The sequence below is a fragment of the Trichoplusia ni genome, chromosome 9, assembly GCF_003590095.1.
Source record: "Trichoplusia ni isolate ovarian cell line Hi5 chromosome 9, tn1, whole genome shotgun sequence".
In the NCBI taxonomy this organism is placed as follows: Eukaryota; Metazoa; Arthropoda; class Insecta; order Lepidoptera; family Noctuidae; genus Trichoplusia; species Trichoplusia ni.
The window spans coordinates 14407420-14425849 of record NC_039486.1 but is presented as its reverse complement, the minus strand read 5'-3'; the positions used below and the strand labels follow the sequence as shown (position 1 = coordinate 14425849).

The following is an 18430-nucleotide window of genomic DNA, read 5'->3' as shown; positions in this document are numbered from 1 at the left end:
AAGGAAACACGACACACAACCATATATTACGGACATAAAAAAACAAACTGCCATCGCCAAATACCGAGGAATAACGACACAGCCTTACAATAAAATTTTCACTTACACAGCTTTAATATTTGAGCTCATTTTACTCGTAAACCGCCAAATAAAAAGGCAACAAATTTCTCATGTTTAAGTGTTGGTGTTGGAAGGGTTAGGAGGTTTGAAATAAATGACGAATTCGTACAGTTTTCTTTTTTTAATAAAAGTACGAACTGTCCGACTGTAGCTTCAGTGTGGTCTTATTTTGTCTTCCTGTATGGCGCTGAATACATACTAGGCAGGAAAATAGATCTCATTGATCAAGTAAAAAAGAAAGTAATTTATATTGGTTCTTCAGCAGTTTTTCTCCATCAGAAAGACATTTTGTAATCATCTAAACTTTAACTCAATAATATTTTCTTACGTTATTATCATAAAGATATTGAGGCACATTATTTCATTTCACTATTATATTTTTCTGACTTCTACTACGTCTACTGTATACATAGCTAACAATAAAACTATTGAAAAAGCCTAATAACTCACGATACGAACATAGAACCATGTAACATCCCTGTTTAAAAACCGCAACAAGATCCCAATTCAGTTTCTACGCACACTTGGCACGGAATGACTGTGAATTGAAAAATGTAAATGATAACTGGAATGCTTTTATTTGACTATATTTCACTTAAACACTGGAATGGATCCAGTTGTAACTGCAACAGGTCATGCGTGCGGACATCGAGTTAGGAATAAATAGACGCGGTATATTTAGATTAGTTGGTTATTAGATTGGTTCGTTAGTAAGATTCTGATTTATAGAATATAGAGTTTTTAATAATGAGTATAAGGTGGTTATTTTTAAAGTTTGAACTGTAACTGGCTGAAATAAAATGTATAAACACTCTTTGGAACAGTTGTGTGTCGTGGTCTCAAGTAGGCGCAATCATTTGTTTTTATCTTGTTCCTTGTACTCAATCTGCTTTATTTTTTCTCTGGATTGTTAAGAATCGAAATAAATCAAATATCAACCCATTAAAACAATATTACGCACTCCGTAACTCATTTACTAAACTGATGCAAATAAATATTACAGAGATTAAATGATTAAGTAACAATAAATCGCTTATACATTTCCTTAATAGCTGCATGTGAGTGTCCTCACACTCAGGGCGGATGTCACACGTTAGTTTCATGGTTGCGTCGCCATATCGTGTCTGATTGGAGTTCTTTTTTAGATTTTGTTACGTCAGCTGTTTTTTTGTGTAAAGAAAAAAAGGGTTGTTTTTGTAAGAATTTAAAAATTAAAGAAATTGTGAAATGGTTTTTTTAAACAACGCAACAAATTTTATTATTGTATGCGTTTTAATGGATGCCGAATGTTATTTTATAATTTTAAAAGTTTGTTTTTTTTCATAATTAAGAATTATTACCTAACTATTTATCTATTTCTATTTTCTATATCCCATTAATCTTAATCTGTATTATAAAATCGCACATCGTAGCCGGCGCGTGGCCGGGAGCGTGCGTTGCCAGACCGCATACAGCGATCACGACGCAATAAATTGCCACGATGCGGTATGTAGCGTCGGCTTAGCGGCCCGTTTTATATTGCGAATGTCTTGCTTGTTGCATAGATGGTATGTGGAATACGTATAAAAGAAGTATCAGTTCGAACGAACAGGGATTTTGAGGTAGTTTTCGAATATTTGTTTAAGATCTTTTTTCTCATGCGCATCAGGAATGCTCCAAATACCGCACTCCGGAACTCGCGACCTCGTCATCTTATGATTTTCAGGAATCACTCTGAATTGAGTCCTGAAGTAGTCGGGCAATCCCAATAAATACGTCTGAGTAAACCGTTTTTCACGAAAGTTATAATATTTTTGTTAGTTCTCCAGCCAATATAATTTGAAGTCATTTCTATTTCAAATTATTTTTTTATCTTCCGAAATTTTGTTTTACATGTCAGATAAGAAAAAGAAAAACTTTAATAAACCTTAGGTATTGTTTATTTACCCATACCACTAGCAAAACCTTTTTTGTTCTTGAAATTAATTCTTTGCAACCACTTGTATTTCTGTATTAAATTTACTCTGCGATCGTTATAATACATTTGTCCTCACATCTGGGATACATGGTGCAGTATTTCGAATGTCATTATTTTCCTAGTTGCTGGCTCAGGAAACTCGAATAAAAATCTTTTTTATTTTATCTTTTGCATAGTAGAAAAATTATAAAAAAAACGCCGGGTGTCAGATTATTTTATTTTTTGAAATTATATTCAAAAAATATTCTTTTAGATTATTGAGTATCATATTGGATCCTTTTTCCCGAAATAAATATTTATTGACTTTTGATTAGAATAAACTAAGAAATTTGTATTTTTTTTTGAGCTCTCAGCGTAATTAAAAACACAAAGAAAAACAGTAGTTTATGCTAATAAATAGTGTTTTGTCTAGATATTATCTATTCAAATAAGCTAACGCAACGTTTTTTACAGCACGCGGTAACTGTATATTTTTTCTTTGTAAGCGATGGTACAGAAACATGCAATAACTCGAGACAGGTAATTATAGATAGGGAGAAAAAGTACCAAACAGCGAATACATAGGAGAGAGGATACAAGTGGAGTTTCATTAAGGTTTCGTTGTTCATATTATATTTTTATTTGTTTGTATGACTAATATAATCGATTTCGTTTCATAATGTTTGTTATATGTTTTATACATATAAAGACAGTCATGAGTCGTTTTATTATAATTTATGAAAATCAAAAATAATTTTATTGATCTTTACTTTTTGAGCTTCTTTTTGCTTATTTTGTATTTGAGCTTATTTTGTACGTGTTTTTTCTTTTTTTTTGTGTGCTTCATCACAACGTTTTACAATTTAATAAGATCAAAAATAGAAATCCATTTCTTTTTTATATAATATTATAAACTGCATTGTTTAACAATATTTTTTGTTGAAAAATATTTCCATGTTAGAAAAATTCAAATATTTTTCAAACAGCATTGACATTATTTGTCTTGAAAATAAAATTGATCTGATCAATCAATAATCTTCAACACTTCCCACCGACCAAAAACTCAAACAAACCATTCTCCAGCTTACTTACATCAAAACCGATAACAATCTAAGCAAACCAATTCAAAAGAAACCGAGATGATTCCTGATTCCACTTATTTCCTGAAAATAATAAAGTTACATTTCCGAGCCGTAAATAAAAAAATAAAGCTACTGAGAGGGTTTAGCGGTTGCTTTAGCTCTTAACAATGTGAATCGGAATAAAAATTTCCGTAGAAATTATAAAACAGACCAACATGTTTGGAGTAACTCATGAGTCGGGCACACGCTATAACTCGCTTCCTCTTCGAGTGGGATCGAGAAGAGCTGTTACAAGTGTGATAGTTATGATTTTAGTGTGTTGAGTTAGTCTTTAGAGCTGTGAGTAGTGCGGTTTTTGCTATTATGTTAACGGTGAGAAAAATTAAAGTTTAAAAGTTTTGTTAATAACAAAATTAAAAGACGCTAAAAACTAATCTCTACTTTTTGAAATCACGCGGTTAGAGCTAGGCTAGTGATAGGTAAAAGAAAAAAAAATTCAAACTACGTTCAAATCGAAACAAAATTTATTGGCAAGATTCAAAGTTGTCTAAACAATGACATGAAATCACCGCGCGGTATCATCAACTCTATACATACGCTTCAACATCAAAGATTTGTGTTTAAAATTTGGTCTTAATTTAGCTTTACAGGCGTTTGTACGTCAGTGTAGTCGGCCAATGCGTCTTATATCGACGGAACGCACGGAACAAACGCTATTCCATCTATTGCCATCATTGGAAATATCTTAATAAAAAAATCAGTGATAACTTGTGCTGTGCTGATCCATTGCGAGTTTTCTACGCCTTAAAAGTGTTAGTGCAAGTGGCAAGGAGACAATGGATTACGACTCCCTGATATATTCGCATATTGCGAATTACTACGATGAGCTGGTGAGTCCTGAAGGTTTTTAAAATGGAAAATTTATCGTATCGAATTTTTAAAACGTTTTTTTTTTTGTAATTTGCTGTTTCGGAGCCAGTTTACAAATTAGAAATAATCTGCTCAAGAATAAAATAAAACCTAGAGGAAGGATTTAATACAATAATATATTAATACTTAATATAAATTACAAAAAAAAACAGCCATAAAATTAATTTGATACTTGCAATCGATTTAAATTTTGTGAATTGCATGTCTTGCCCAAATCTAAATCACAAGAAAAGAGAAAATGATTTTTTATTTATTATTATTGTGATATAAACAACAACATCACATTTATCCTGAACATAAACGACCAGTGTCTTTCCTAATTCTGGTACAAATACTATTTTCCATCCAATGATATCATTGACGAAATATTTTCACGTCATCCGCACGCTAAAAACTCATTCATTGATTCGCGAATTCTTTACACGAAATACATTCCCAACAATTTTATTAAAATAATTATATAAATAATATTGTATCTAGTCAAAACATGCTGTTTAAAATAATAATAACTATTTTTGATATGAGATATGCGCGTTCGGCATTAGTTTTATCGAGGCCGCATTAAAGCTGAAACAAAATGGCATGTATCAACAACATTCGGATAAATGTAGACTTATATTGTTCTTTTATTACATTTTGCTCATAAACTTTTATAGCAACTTTTTTCTAGTTCTGTAACTGACTCGAAAGAGTTACAGCTGCCTGCCCAGATGTTGGATGCTGTTTTCGTACTTAGCTTTTATTGTTTTACCTGTAATGTTTTTTTTTTGCTTTCTCACTATGCCATTTTGTGCCAATCGAATTTATTCGAATTTATCCATCGCGGGTTTTAAATATCTATAGTTATTTTTGAAAGAAGTTTGAAAAATTCGCAAAACCATTTTTTTAATTTATAACTTTGAAGTTGTTGAAACTAATTTTGCTGCATTTACCTACATTCACATACATCTTAACGAGTTTGTACTTTTCAAATATTTACTAGTTTTATTGATAGTAACTACGATTCAAATTACTCAAACCGTTTAACTAATATGATATAGTCTCATTCAGAAATAACCAGTAACGATGGTTATTTTGGAAACGTTATAATAGCCTAGATTCACAGAACGTTGTGTTACATACATTTAGGTTAGAGCTATCGGCTATGCCTGTCCGTCTGTTTATAATATTTTCGATATCTCAAGAACTGTTTATATGTGACTAGCTGTTGCCCGCGACTTCGTACCCGTGGGTAGAATAATATAAGTTATGATGTATACCGGCCCTGTTTTTTTCACATTTTCCATTGTAACTTCGCTCCTATTAGTCGCAGCGTGATGTTTTATAGCCTAAACCCTTCCTCAATATTGAATTTTTCAGTTCGGACCAGTAGTTTCTGAGATTAGCGCGTTCAAACAAACAAGCAAACAATCAAACAAACAAACTCTTCAGCTTTATATATTAGTATAGATAAACAAGTTTGTTTATCACTGATTTCCAGAAAATGAAATTGCAGTTCCTATTTATTACTTAAGAAATTATCAATGCTAAGCATCTTTTTAGTTGGAAAACGTTCAGAAATGTAAGTTTCAATTTCTCATCGCCGCTCCATAGGATTTCCTATTCTATTTCCAAACCCTCTGTGTATTTCTTGTTCATACATATTTATACTTGTCTCAGTATGTATCAGTTACAGGAAAAACATATTTAATTCATTCTGCTCCAGTAGAATTAGAGAAGGCAGTAATCCATCATGCCTGAATTCCCTTAAGGGCTGATGCATACCTTCTCGGTCCTACAGTAAGCCCCCACGTAATAGGGGGCGTGGTTACCGCTATTATCGGGCACATTTCCAAATACCTATCTTTATTGCTTCCAAGAAATTTCCGACTTTAAAATCCAATGAAACTACTTCCGACCTTCAAATTTTTACCGGAATAAGATTACTTACGTAAGGCAGATTTGTTCCTGAAAATTCTGACGGAAAACCTTATGTACTTAATTATCAACACATAACAATAAAACTAAACCTTTAACTTAGTACAGTACAAAATATAAATTTTATCTTACCCTCATAAAATTAATTTTTTTAATGTTTTATGCGCAAAACAGACTCGTCGGTTTTTTCGTTCGAAGTCTTCTGCAATAACCTATTTACTAATTAAAATCAGATGCACAGGACACACAGAGTCAGAACAGGCCTTCGTGGAGCAAACAAACTCTTGTCTTAAGAGGAGATTGAATTCGTGAAACCACACACATTGAATTTTTACTACTTGGTTATCTATATAAAATTGCTTACAGATAATATATATTCTATTAACTGATTCTTCTGAGTTTTCCCGCACAAAACCTCTTTAATTTCTCCCTTACCGTTCACAAGTACCAAGACTACAGTCCCGTATAATATAGGAGGGTACCTAATTGAACCTTGAACTCCCACATTAGCATTACACGTGCGTTTGAAATTCAAATGCTGCCAATACACTTAGTAGAGTTATCGCTCACAGTCCTCACCTTGTAGAACTTTTATAACTAAGTACCTAGATGTTACGCAGAACTGTATGATATTCAAATAGCTGTAGATATAAATTTGTTTATACGTAATGGAAGTATCAACTGAACTAACAATTCCGAAAGTTGTTTTACATTATAATATCTTTACTCTCTTTATTCAAATGTCAAGTACGAGTTGGACTTGCGATACAGGGTTCCGTACAAAAAGGGCTGTAAAAAAAACAAATCTAGGTAACAAATAAATTTTGAGAATGAAAGCCATTTCTTTTTCAATTGCAACGGCATATTTAATTGCGGCTTAGCTGCTATTAATCATAGCAAAATTTTATAAACCCTAAAACCTACTGTGATAAATGATCTATCCACCATAACAAATATTGTTCATTTAATTTCACTAGTTCCTTAACACTTTCAAACAAACAATCAAACTCTGCATCTTTATAATGTAAAGGTATCGATTTATAAGCTCGGATCTATACAACAACCACAGCCTAAAACATTATCCATACAATATCTAAGTAACAACCTTCTATTGTTTAGTTGAACCATGAGTCATTGTTTCATCGGCTCCGCAGGCGAGCCTCTAATTGTTATTGAAACCGATCACTAACTCACAGTAGACTAATTGTCACTAATTATGCCATTGTGAAAGGCTCTGTAGGGACACGTTAACACTATACCGTAACTTGTTACTGTCTGCCAGCTTAATGAGGATATTTATTCAAAGAAAGGGTTTGGTGTAGTAAATATTATTGTGAATCTTATTTTGTTTTGTTTTAAAAGATACTGAAAAACATATAAAAATCGAACAATAATATGATAAACTCTTTTCTTTTTGGTTATATACTGAGTAGAATCTTATTATGATATTATGGATGCATCTTTGTTCATAGACCGACAGTCGCTAAGTTTATAAAGGTGTTTATTTTTTTGCTTGAAATGCTTAAAAGTAACGAGTCTGGCAATTTTTGAGTCTCTCTGCTGCTATTCATGATGTGGTTGTGGAGTTTCGTTTGTGGTTGTAAAGTTTCTATATAGCTTTTTTCTCCTTATTTTACAATGCTATGAGAGGGAAAACTTATAGTGTCGGTTAGGTTAATGAAGCTTAGTCGTCGTGAGAGAAGCTCTAAAATAGTTATTAGGGTTGCTGTGAAAATGTATTTCCAAGATGAACGTAGTAGTTCAAATATAATAGAAATATGGATTTAAGCCACATTTTAATTTAGAAGTACTATTTGCATAACTATTGAAAATTATCAGCAATGTTAACGGACACATGCAACCAGATAACTAAAAAGAAAAAAAAACGCAATTATAAAAAAAGCGATTTATAAAAAGAGAATAAATAATCAAAGACAAATATCAAAGAAAATTAAACACTTACCTATTGAGCTATCAGCCAATGAGTTTCTTGATAACTGTCACTATGACAGCAAAAGGAGACTGTATAATGAATGGGGGAGGCACGTCGCCAGTCACCTGTCAAACGGACTGTTGTGATCTCATAGCAATACTAATTGTCGCGGCTACGAAGATGTGTTATTTCTGTTAAATTCGTGTCGCTTTTAAATATATTTTGAAAGTTATGAAAATGTATGTGGTTTTTACGTTTTTGTGAATTTGAAGAAATGTAGAGTTGATTAATTTTGCGCTAAGAGGAAGACACTTGCTTAGTAGTAGACTTGCGAGTTTAAATACTAGAGGAATTGACTAAAATGTGCGATTCAGTCAATGTCAAACCACTAAACTGGTTTAGTAGGAAATTGTTGTCAGGCATTTTTTTTTGTCTGAGAACAATCTTAATATGATACAACGGTTTACTTACGAATATTTATAAAGATTGCCCGACTAGTTTCTGACCCAACCGGACCTTTAATCATGAATTTACGTGGTAAAGTCATTTAATAATTAATCATCATGCCGATGTTACTAAAAAAATCTTTCTCATGTTCACTTAAATTCACCACTACTCAAAATGTTTTGACTATTTTAGAATAACAAGAAAGTACAAGTAACAACAAAAAACTGTCACAAGTATGAACCCGTAACCTCATGCATACAAATCCGTTCATTGCACAACAAGGCCACTATGACATTTTTATCTATGTTAAACGACACAAGCAACTGAAAGTCTTTGCGAACTTTACATGTCATGGTTTCACTTACCGTGTCTTACCTATAGGTTTAAAAATATATGAGTACAGGATATCGAGACCTAGATATAATGCAATACATCTCAAAGTAAAAGCACTTATGTTTATGTGCTAGTTTCGTGCTTGTACTCTTTCGGCAGGCAGCCGCATTACTAAATATAAACTATACTTATCAATGTTAAGATGTTTACACATTCGCGTTTTTGACGCTGCGATTTGTTACTGTATATGTTTTGGTAATGTTCGCGGTGATGGCTGGGATTAAATTATCTGTTGTTGGTTTTAAATTTAGAATGAGATCAAATCGTGTTTGTTTACATCATTAACATTATTATAAATTATACTTTTCTCCAAAAACGAGCTATATGATAGCTATTTTTTGGGAGACATAATCAAAATTATCCCTTTTTTTTAAAAACCAAAAACCAGCAAAAGCACAATAAATATAAAAAAAATATCCTAAAACAATATAAACGGTTTTTTCTCCCTTTCCCACTCCTATTTCTCACACCAAACAGTGTCTTGTCTGCCATAATTTACTACCAACCTTTAAAACATAGCCCATCAAAAGTTACAACAGATTCCGATTTAACAAGTACAGAAAATTAACCCAAAAACACTGACGCAACATTTACACATTGAGTTGAACGTTCGTTATTCTTTAATTAGCATCGCTCTGCTCGCACCGGCGCGCACCGATGCATCACACGGCGTATCGCAGCGTACCGCAGGCCATTGTGAAGGGCCTCTAGTAGCAGTACAGTAAACATATTCAAGTGAAGCCACGTGGCATGTTATTATTAATCTTTTCTTAGATTTATAGTTTTGATTCTGTTCTGTATAGTTTTATATAGAATGCTTTTGTGCGTGTGGTTAGTGTACGAGATTCTGTTTGAAAGGATGTTTGCGAGTTTGATAGTTGTTGATATCAGTGTCTGTTTAGAAAGGCAGTTTATATGTAGGTCGTGTGGTTTTAATAATTAAAATTGAATTTTATTTTAAGTTTTTTTGTTACTGATTTTTCTTTGATCTGAGCTTTATTTTAAAAGAAATTAAATTATTATTAATGTCACGACTGTAAAAATGTGAGTTAAATTTGCTCAAACAACACGTGCGCGATAAATATACGTGAAAATTTTTTAAGAAAAATGTCTTAAACTGTCTCAAAATATATCTTATTATATCTTTTGATTCCAAAAATAGGATGATGTAATATTTATCTAATTCAATTCAAAACCATAGTTAAAATAAAAGGATAACACACCAGAACTATTTCACCAACATAATACAATTTTAATTAAAAACAAACATGTTTGTCCAATTATCAGCGGATCTCATATCTTCACACAAATCTGATTATCGATGTATAATGGTGGCTCAAAATTAAAATGAGTTTATTATTAAAGGTCCTTCGCAATCAACCTGGTAATTGGATGAAACATGTATGGGACACACAACTAATTCAAAATTCAATCTGAAAGTATAAATAGGGTGGAATTTTAAATTAGATGCTGATTGACCGTAAAATTAGGGTAATATTAATATTTCTACATTATAAAGTTCAATTTACAATATTTGAACTTGTAACAATTATTTCCCAAGTTTTGCAATAATTTAATTTTACATATAATATTATTTTATACATTATAAAAAATAGATATTAAAAATATATAGAAATAGATATTAGCTAAATAGAAATTAATGTCCAAAACACTGATAGTCCGCAGGCTCGTAAACCATTTATAAATACTCAGAAATGGTTTAGTGTGTAGCAGGCAACGACCTAAGAATACCATTAGACGCCATTTCCTTCAGACTTTTATTACAAGGGAGATGATAAGCAGATAAAACAATGTTTTTATTACCGTTGGATCGCTTGATAAACGCCTGCTATGAAGGTTTTGTTACTAAGGTTTTAGATTCAATACAAAGAAAACTTCGCGATGAAAAGGCACCCTTTTAAAATCTAGTGCATTTTTAGATATTTAAATTGTTAATTTTCCTACTGGAATTCAAATTTTTTCAAGTCCTTTCACAATTTTCAAATCGAGACCAAAATTTTCAAGCCCATTGTTTTTTAGACGGAAATTCTGAATTAAAGCGAAAAATTGAAGTTCTCTTATAATACGAATTGCAAGCACAAATTAGTCTGTTCGCCAAACGTGGTAATTATGGCAATATTTTCTCAAGCTTGTTTATTGGCTCATGTTCAAGTCCGGTCTGTAACGGCCTAATATGATGAGAACTACATTCATGGCCAATTTGAAAGTGTTGACGTCAAAGCATTCCAGACGTAACAATATCACAAAGTGCCTCATATCAAATAACATTGAAAGATAGACAGGAATTTATTATCTATAGAAGAGTTTTTGGCCATAATTTTATCATACACTTCACAGAAATCATTTGTTCGTTTGTAGATGATTTAACCAAAAAAAAAATTCGACATCAATTAATTCGTCTTATCGAGGTCCTCTGTTGAACATAGGGCTCCCCCAAGTAGCGGCACAATGCCCGGTCCTCCGCCCTCCGCATCCAGCCCGAACCCTTACCGCTCGTACCAAAATCCGTGGCATAAGATCGTCCGAAATTCTTACCTCTTCGTTCTGTTTCATGCAGACGGAATTAGCAATGATTATTGTGCCTGCTCAGTTACAATTTTGAATTCCAACTTTAGAAATTTAGGGGCCCAATTATTATCAGTTGAATGTCATGCAGCTTTGAAAGCAAGGCAGCACACAACAAGTCTTAGAGCGGCATCTCGCTTGAACAACTGCAGCAAAATTACTTCAAGAAGTGATGGTAGCCCCATCAAATAGTTTTAGACCATTTATCACTGATGCACCATGACGTCATCACCATTATTCATGTTGCATCCAGCTAAGAGCAACAACGCATGTTGCATCATCCAAGTCTGTAATACCAGCTCGTCCATAATTCTCGCAAAGCCGGCTGCCGATGGCCACTACTTCTATTTTAATCACGGCCCATAGAGTAAGTCGTAAATAATCCGTCGGCAGAATCGAACGTGCACTGTTGTTAGTGTTAACTCTAAAAATAAGTTTATGTATGTTGGGTGTTAGGTGCAAGAATGCTTGCTGCGAATTGTTACGGGCTTTGGGAAGTTGCGTTCAATATTTTGCATTTTGGTTTTAGTTAGTTGTTTCACTTAGGGTCGACTTTTCAATCACAAGATAACTTTTATTCGACGAATATGTTTGACGTTTTGACAGCTTTTTTATAGGAAATATGTCAAACGGCCATATTTATTCCTTAGATAAAAGTTATCTGACGATTAAAAAATTGGGCCTTAATGTTATTGACATTATCAGTTCCTGGTATCTTAGGACTCATTATAATTTTTAAATATTACCCGTGGTTCTTTTCAACTGAACCACTGTACTCAGTTGATGGTGTCTTTTCTCTGCTAAAGCATGCCTCTTATTTTGTCTTTTGCTTGCTGTGGAGAGATGTATACACATTTTTTTATAGTTCTCCTTATTAGTACTTCTAAAAGAAAATGTTTTGGTTTCTAAGAGAGTCAATCGTTTCCCTGGTACACACTGAGCTTTAGTGTTGGCTGGTTTTTGTTGTCTTTCTTTGTTGATCCTGTTTACAGTTGTTGCTATGATGAAGGTACGTGGAAAGCATGTCCCATTATTGTTATTATGAAGTCAACTATATTATGATGCTAAGTATTGTAGGAGTCGAAGTTAAAGTGACAAAAATAAAACAAAGTGCTCGTTTTATATATGTCATGAATGTGCGTAAGATATAAGAGATTTTCAAATCTCATTCGGCAGTCAACAAATTTCAACAGTGTCTCGACTAATCGTAACAATTCTTTAAATTTCCAAGGTCATTGACACTAATAAGCAAGTTTAAAAAAGCAATCGTTTGTTTACAAAACTCTATTTAAGCAATTATCATAAATCCGTCTAACATAAACACGCTGATTTCCGGATGCGCGGATATAAATATTCTTTCTTATAACTTAGAACAAACAAACATTTTAATCCGGTACCAGTGTTAGTGAAACTAAATAATGTAGTTGGAAAAACACGTGAAGATCAGATAAATAGAGCTTAAGTTATAAGCGACAGAAGTGAGCGTGTTAATATGTTTCGAGAATTGGAACGGCAGCCACTATTTTTAAATTGTAACATATTTGTACAAAGACCCCACAATTTCCCTATTTTAAAAACAAATAACTATCACATATCTTAATGTATTTTTACTTTCTTACTGTAAATGACTACTGATAGAATAAAAGTGCTCAATGTACATTTACAACCAGGGTTTAATTGTACAAAAGTGGAACAAACCTAATGGCGATACCAAAGGTTCATTATTCCTTCCATCCATGAATCATTTTTTATTCTATATGTACCTTACCTATCTATATTTATAGACCACATCTACCCCCGAACACAGGTTCTCAGCTTAATTGGCAAGCAAAAGCCATAAAAAAAGTTCGTGGAATCGCTTTCGCCCGCCAATTAAATTGCACATATCCACATTCCCTATCTCCTGGCTAGACCACGTACGTTTGTTTTCTTTTAATTAACTTCAATTGAAAAACTCCGGTAGATATAAAGTCGTTGCAGACGATTACGATGCAACTTTTCAACTTTTTTTCTGTAAGTGAACTTAAGTGGCGGGGTAGGTTAATTATTGCTTTATTTGTGTTTTGTTTTTTTGCTTTCAACTGTCTTATACTTTTTAGTTTGGATTTTTTTTCATTTGCTGTATTGTTGTACTTGTAATATGCAAATACACATAACAATATACAAGAGCCTTGGAAATGCAATGTAAGCTTAAGACGTTATAAATTGTTTTTTTTTGTCTTGTGACTTCACGACACACTGGACCGAGAGGGCATCAAGTATGTCAAGTGGACAGTAACTTTTTTTGACTGCAAATGTTTCATAGAAATATACACATTTAATAAAAACTTTAACTTCAGAGACATCTTTAAGTTAAAGCAATAAAGTCTATTTTCGAAAAGCTTTCATGCCCGAACTACACCAGCAAAACTAGTTCAGAAAACCTCACAACGTTAACAAAAACACCCTTTTTCTCTCCAAAAATGAGAATTTAACGTAAACAGGCCCACTATCCATTAGTAGCCGCAAAGTTAGGTGGCATGAAGAAACTAAATTCCCCCAGTGGCCAATCTATGTAGGCGTCGTTGTAGGGTAGCGAGGGGTTGTGCGAGACGAACTGGTACAATGTTCCTCAGTGCACTCATTCCTATTTATCCCCATATAAACCTTCTCGGGGAAAGCGGGGTTTTTTGCCAACGTCAGAAAAAGGCAGTGGCGCGATCGAAAATTGAAGTTAGTATGTATAATTTTGGAGTAATTTGATCAATCAAATGCTTTTAAAACATTCAACAGTAAAATATATTTATGCAAATTTGTAGTTTTACGGTATTGTTTATCAAGTTCCATAACCAAAAATTAAAAATGGAGAATATTAGGCTTTGTCTTCTGAAACACTCCGTTAATCTGTCCTCAGTTATTCCTCACTTAGTTGACTACTAGGAAAGATTCGAAGCTTGAATACCACTAATGTACAGGTATTTTGATATTGTTATAACCTTAGGAAGGCTCTAATATATTTTTTGGTTCAAGGAATTTGTCAAAGGCGACCAAGCGTTTTAGAAAATTTATTATTTTAAGTGGTTTCCTTTTTTTAGATTTAATTTAAAACGTCTTTCAAATATTATCTACATACATCTTTTGTCATATCTATATAGGGAGCTAGCAGGGTCAGGAGCAATGTCTTAAAACAGAAAAAACCCCACTTTAAAATAGTCCTAGTCAAATAAAAAAATGAATTTTAATTGTTTATCAACACAAATGTGTGTTAATTTTACCGGTGCTCACTTTTAATGGCAATAAAAAGTTAAAAGTTTCATAAAATTGTTACCCTTTAATTAACTGAAAGTGTAGAGGTTAGCCATAATTATATTTTACTGTTACTGTGCTATGGCGCGATTAAGTCAATTGCCGTTTATTGCATTGATAACTGCATGCGATACAAAACTGTTTATATAATTGTTGTTTGAACAAGAAACAGTGATTTTGTGAAATTGTATTTCTGTAGAATTTTTCTTTTTGGTTTTCATAGACTATTATTTTGTGAAAATAATAAAATATTTTTTATATTTGAAAACATAGAGAGTAAAACATAGACGTAACAGTCAAACCTTCTTACAATTGTAAGGAACAGAAAAGAAACGACATGTAATATTACTAAAAATAAAACAAGCGACTTCATAATTCAAAGCTAAATTTGATTAAATTTTATTGGACCAAATAACAGCTAAAAAAGAATAAACCAAAACTGGTTCAGAAAGTAAGGATCTGAGGTAACAGACATTGTGATCTAGAGAATCAGATCTATCAGAACTAAAGAATCAAGATTCCTCTTTTTTGAAGTCGTTTTAAAAATAGTCGAGTTTCGCTTTGCAAAGGCAAGACGAAAAAAATATGGACAAACTGATATATTTAACAAATACTGCATCTGTATGTATCGATATTACTAGAACCCGCTTTCGCTTAAGACACACACCTTGATAATACGTTTACATGCCCCAGATCACGGTACATTGCCTCTCTAAGACTAGCCCCTTTGACTTTAATTGCAATTTCGTAGGCAGAACCGCCTCTCAGAATAAAATGCTTTCTCAATAGCGGAGAAATTTGGAGCTGAAACTAAGCCAAATTTATTATGATGAACGGGGACAAGGTTTATAATACTTTAAGCCAATTATTTGACAGGTACTATATTTTATATGAAAACCTTGTTACTTGGTTAGAAATCTCAGCTCAGAAATAAGCTCTGTATTTATGCAACAGAGCTTCTAACAAAAGTAAATGCTTAAAGGCACGTTAGAAAAAAACAAATGTATAACCCAATAAAGAAGATTGCTAGAGTTGGAAGAAGGAGAAAGCCATTTTCTAAACGAATACCTAGCTAAAAAAATAATCCTCGTGTCATGGGGAGTTCCATAAACATTTATGTGAAGTGCGCAATGAAATGTGGCGTGGTGACTTCAACCACTTGGATTGTAGTCATCACGGCAAACCCACTGTGCGCAACGTTGATCACGCAAACTCTTGGTCTTCGCGGGGATCGAACTTGCGACACGTCGCGCACATTTTTATTTGGTATAGTGACTGCACCACTTGGCTAGTTTTGTAGTCAATTTAACTCATTGGTAAGATATAAAAGAAATTGCTGTAACTACAAAAAAAAACATCACCATGATTGATTATGATTAGTAAAGTTCATAATAATTGATAAAAAATATAGCGACCATAAAAGTAAATACGATACTCAACTTGTTGCCTCGTCCAAAAAACACGAACATTCGCTTCCAAACCAACAAAAAGTCCTCATCACATACAATTCAGTAAGCAATATCTCAAAACGAAGCTTACAAGACATCACTCGATACACACAAATCTAATATATCAGCCCGAATAATTGCGTTACGACAATAATTCTATAGCATTGAAGGAAATTATTAATATGACAGTGGAGTATTATGGCGTGACTACGGTATGCGCCCCCATTCTTTGCATCGGCATGTCTCGGCAATACCGGCTTTATTAATACCACTATACATAATATATAGTGGCTTGGTATGGCATTATTTGGATATATAATACGTCTGGCCGCTAGACGAGATATGTCGTAGTGTTTTACTGGAATGATTGGCGTTTTATTCCGATGATGTCGTTGAGATGATTTGACTGTGTTTTGTTTTGGTATTCGTCTGATGTTGTGGATTCATTTGGGATGGAATGATGTTTTATCATGAGTATGAATGGAGGAAACTGGTTTAACAAGAACACAATAAGATTTTAAGTAGGAAAAACTTTGTTTTTGTTAAAGCATTGAATATTATCTCTGGTTTACTTTTAATAAATAAACAATGTTCTTCAGAGCCTTAGCCCGTAGATGATTGAAACAATCAAATTTTTTCATTTTTATCTTTAAAAATCATCAACTTTTAAATACAAAATCTACCAAAAACATTTCAGTTTTGAACATCCATTCACCAAGCCAAGAATACATGAAAGACGATTGCAATAACTTTACACATGTAGAAGCTATTATAGCCTCAACAAAAGAAGACGAATCGTACCAATCCCAAGTTATTTGTATTTGTACTGTACCTGTCAATACATCACAATCTTGTATGTGTTAACAGCCAATCGTCTTCGAGTACAGTTTGCGTCGGCGTTTATTTAATAAAAACGTCATGTTGGCAAATAACGCCGGGATATTGATTAGGGTTGTAAGCAATAGATCTTATAATGGCGTAAGGTATGGGTGCTAGCGATAGTTGTGAGTAGTTTGATGTACAACCATTATGTGCTGGAACTTTTTAATTCGTACGAATAACGAACTTTCTGATTTGAATGTCACAATTATAGGCAATAGTTTTTGATTACTTAATGAAAATTTTTAGTGTATGATACAAGCAATTCAAACAGCAGATAACTTGTCATTGAATCATCAATCAATCCAGTTCCATCCAATCCTATATTTTTCTTGGCCTTTCTTTTATCTTTCGTTCGTCTCGGTGTATCTAAATGTTACTCTATACACCCTATACCCTATACATCCCAAAGCCAAAGTAACTTAGATGAAGCTTGATGCAGAATATAATTGTTCGCTGGCTCCATTAATTTACACCGTCTGTGTGGGTGCGACCCGCCTATCTGCAGCGTATATCGCTAGAGGCGTCGGCCTTTGTAATTGATTGATACATCCAACGGGTTGCCCCCAATGTTTTGTTTAGATCTATACTTGCTCAAAAACAACCACTGGAAATTGGATTTTTTTTTAATATTTTCTCGGCAATTTCCTCAGTTTTAATTGGTTGAGTGCTATTTTTTTATTCTTTCTTACAACGTATACAAAGTAAAAGCTTGAGATTGTCTCAAGGAAGGTTAACTCACATGTGTTATGTCCGATTTAGGATATTACAACACAAAAATAAGAACCAAAAGTAAAAAAAGTACATTTTCAAAGTAAGAATACTGCATGATCATTTAAAATATCATTATATTCTTCAGAATTTAGTTTCACACTATATTTATTTTTAAATAAATCACCAAAAAGTCTCAATCTTCACGCAAATACCACGTAAAAAGAGAGATATGCAAAGTAATGTTCTAAAATAGGTAGTAAACCTATTGTTAGGCAAGACGTTACCTTTTATGAGACCACAAGACACTGTATCTAGGATCGTAAAACTACAAAAATCGATTCCCATGCAAGTGCTAAAAGTTCAGGAACTTTTGACTGTATTATATTTTCTATTTCGGCTTACAGCGAAGCCGGCGGCACCGACGCGATAGCATTTAAAATTTTGTTCGCCGCGACGTTGTCAAGAAGTGAAGCTTACCTAGATTCTTGCCTGTGTGGTTGGAACGTTCTAGAAATGTATGTGGGTTTATCATAGGAAAGCTGAAATGTATGGGCGGAGATAATATCCTATAGGTACATAAATATAGAAATTTTGGTGAATAATATGTATAAAAATATCGCAATATGTAGAGCGTAGGACTATTTTGGTTTTTGCCTATTTCTGAAAAATATTTCATGAGGCTATATCAAAATTCATCCATAGATCGGTCGAACCTACGCAAAAGTCTGTAGTCTATAACGAAAATATGTTAAAACGATCT

General features: G+C 33.1%; 1 protein-coding gene across 3 annotated transcripts in view; it reads left to right on the top strand.

The window, feature by feature from the left end:
* Nucleotides 1-18430, top strand: part of LOC113497243 (CUGBP Elav-like family member 4) — a 519343-nt gene that overhangs the window by 53928 nt on the left and 446985 nt on the right. For 2 of the 3 annotated variants that reach the window (XM_026876712.1, XM_026876711.1), the window contains exon 1: nucleotides 3392-4028. The exons of the other annotated variant lie outside the window; for it this stretch is intronic. In XM_026876712.1, the coding sequence (XP_026732513.1) occupies nucleotides 3975-4028 (54 nt within the window). In that variant the 5' untranslated portion in view covers nucleotides 3392-3974. Of the gene's footprint in view, nucleotides 1-3391; nucleotides 4029-18430 lie in introns of those variants that run through there. 3 annotated transcript variants of the gene reach the window in all.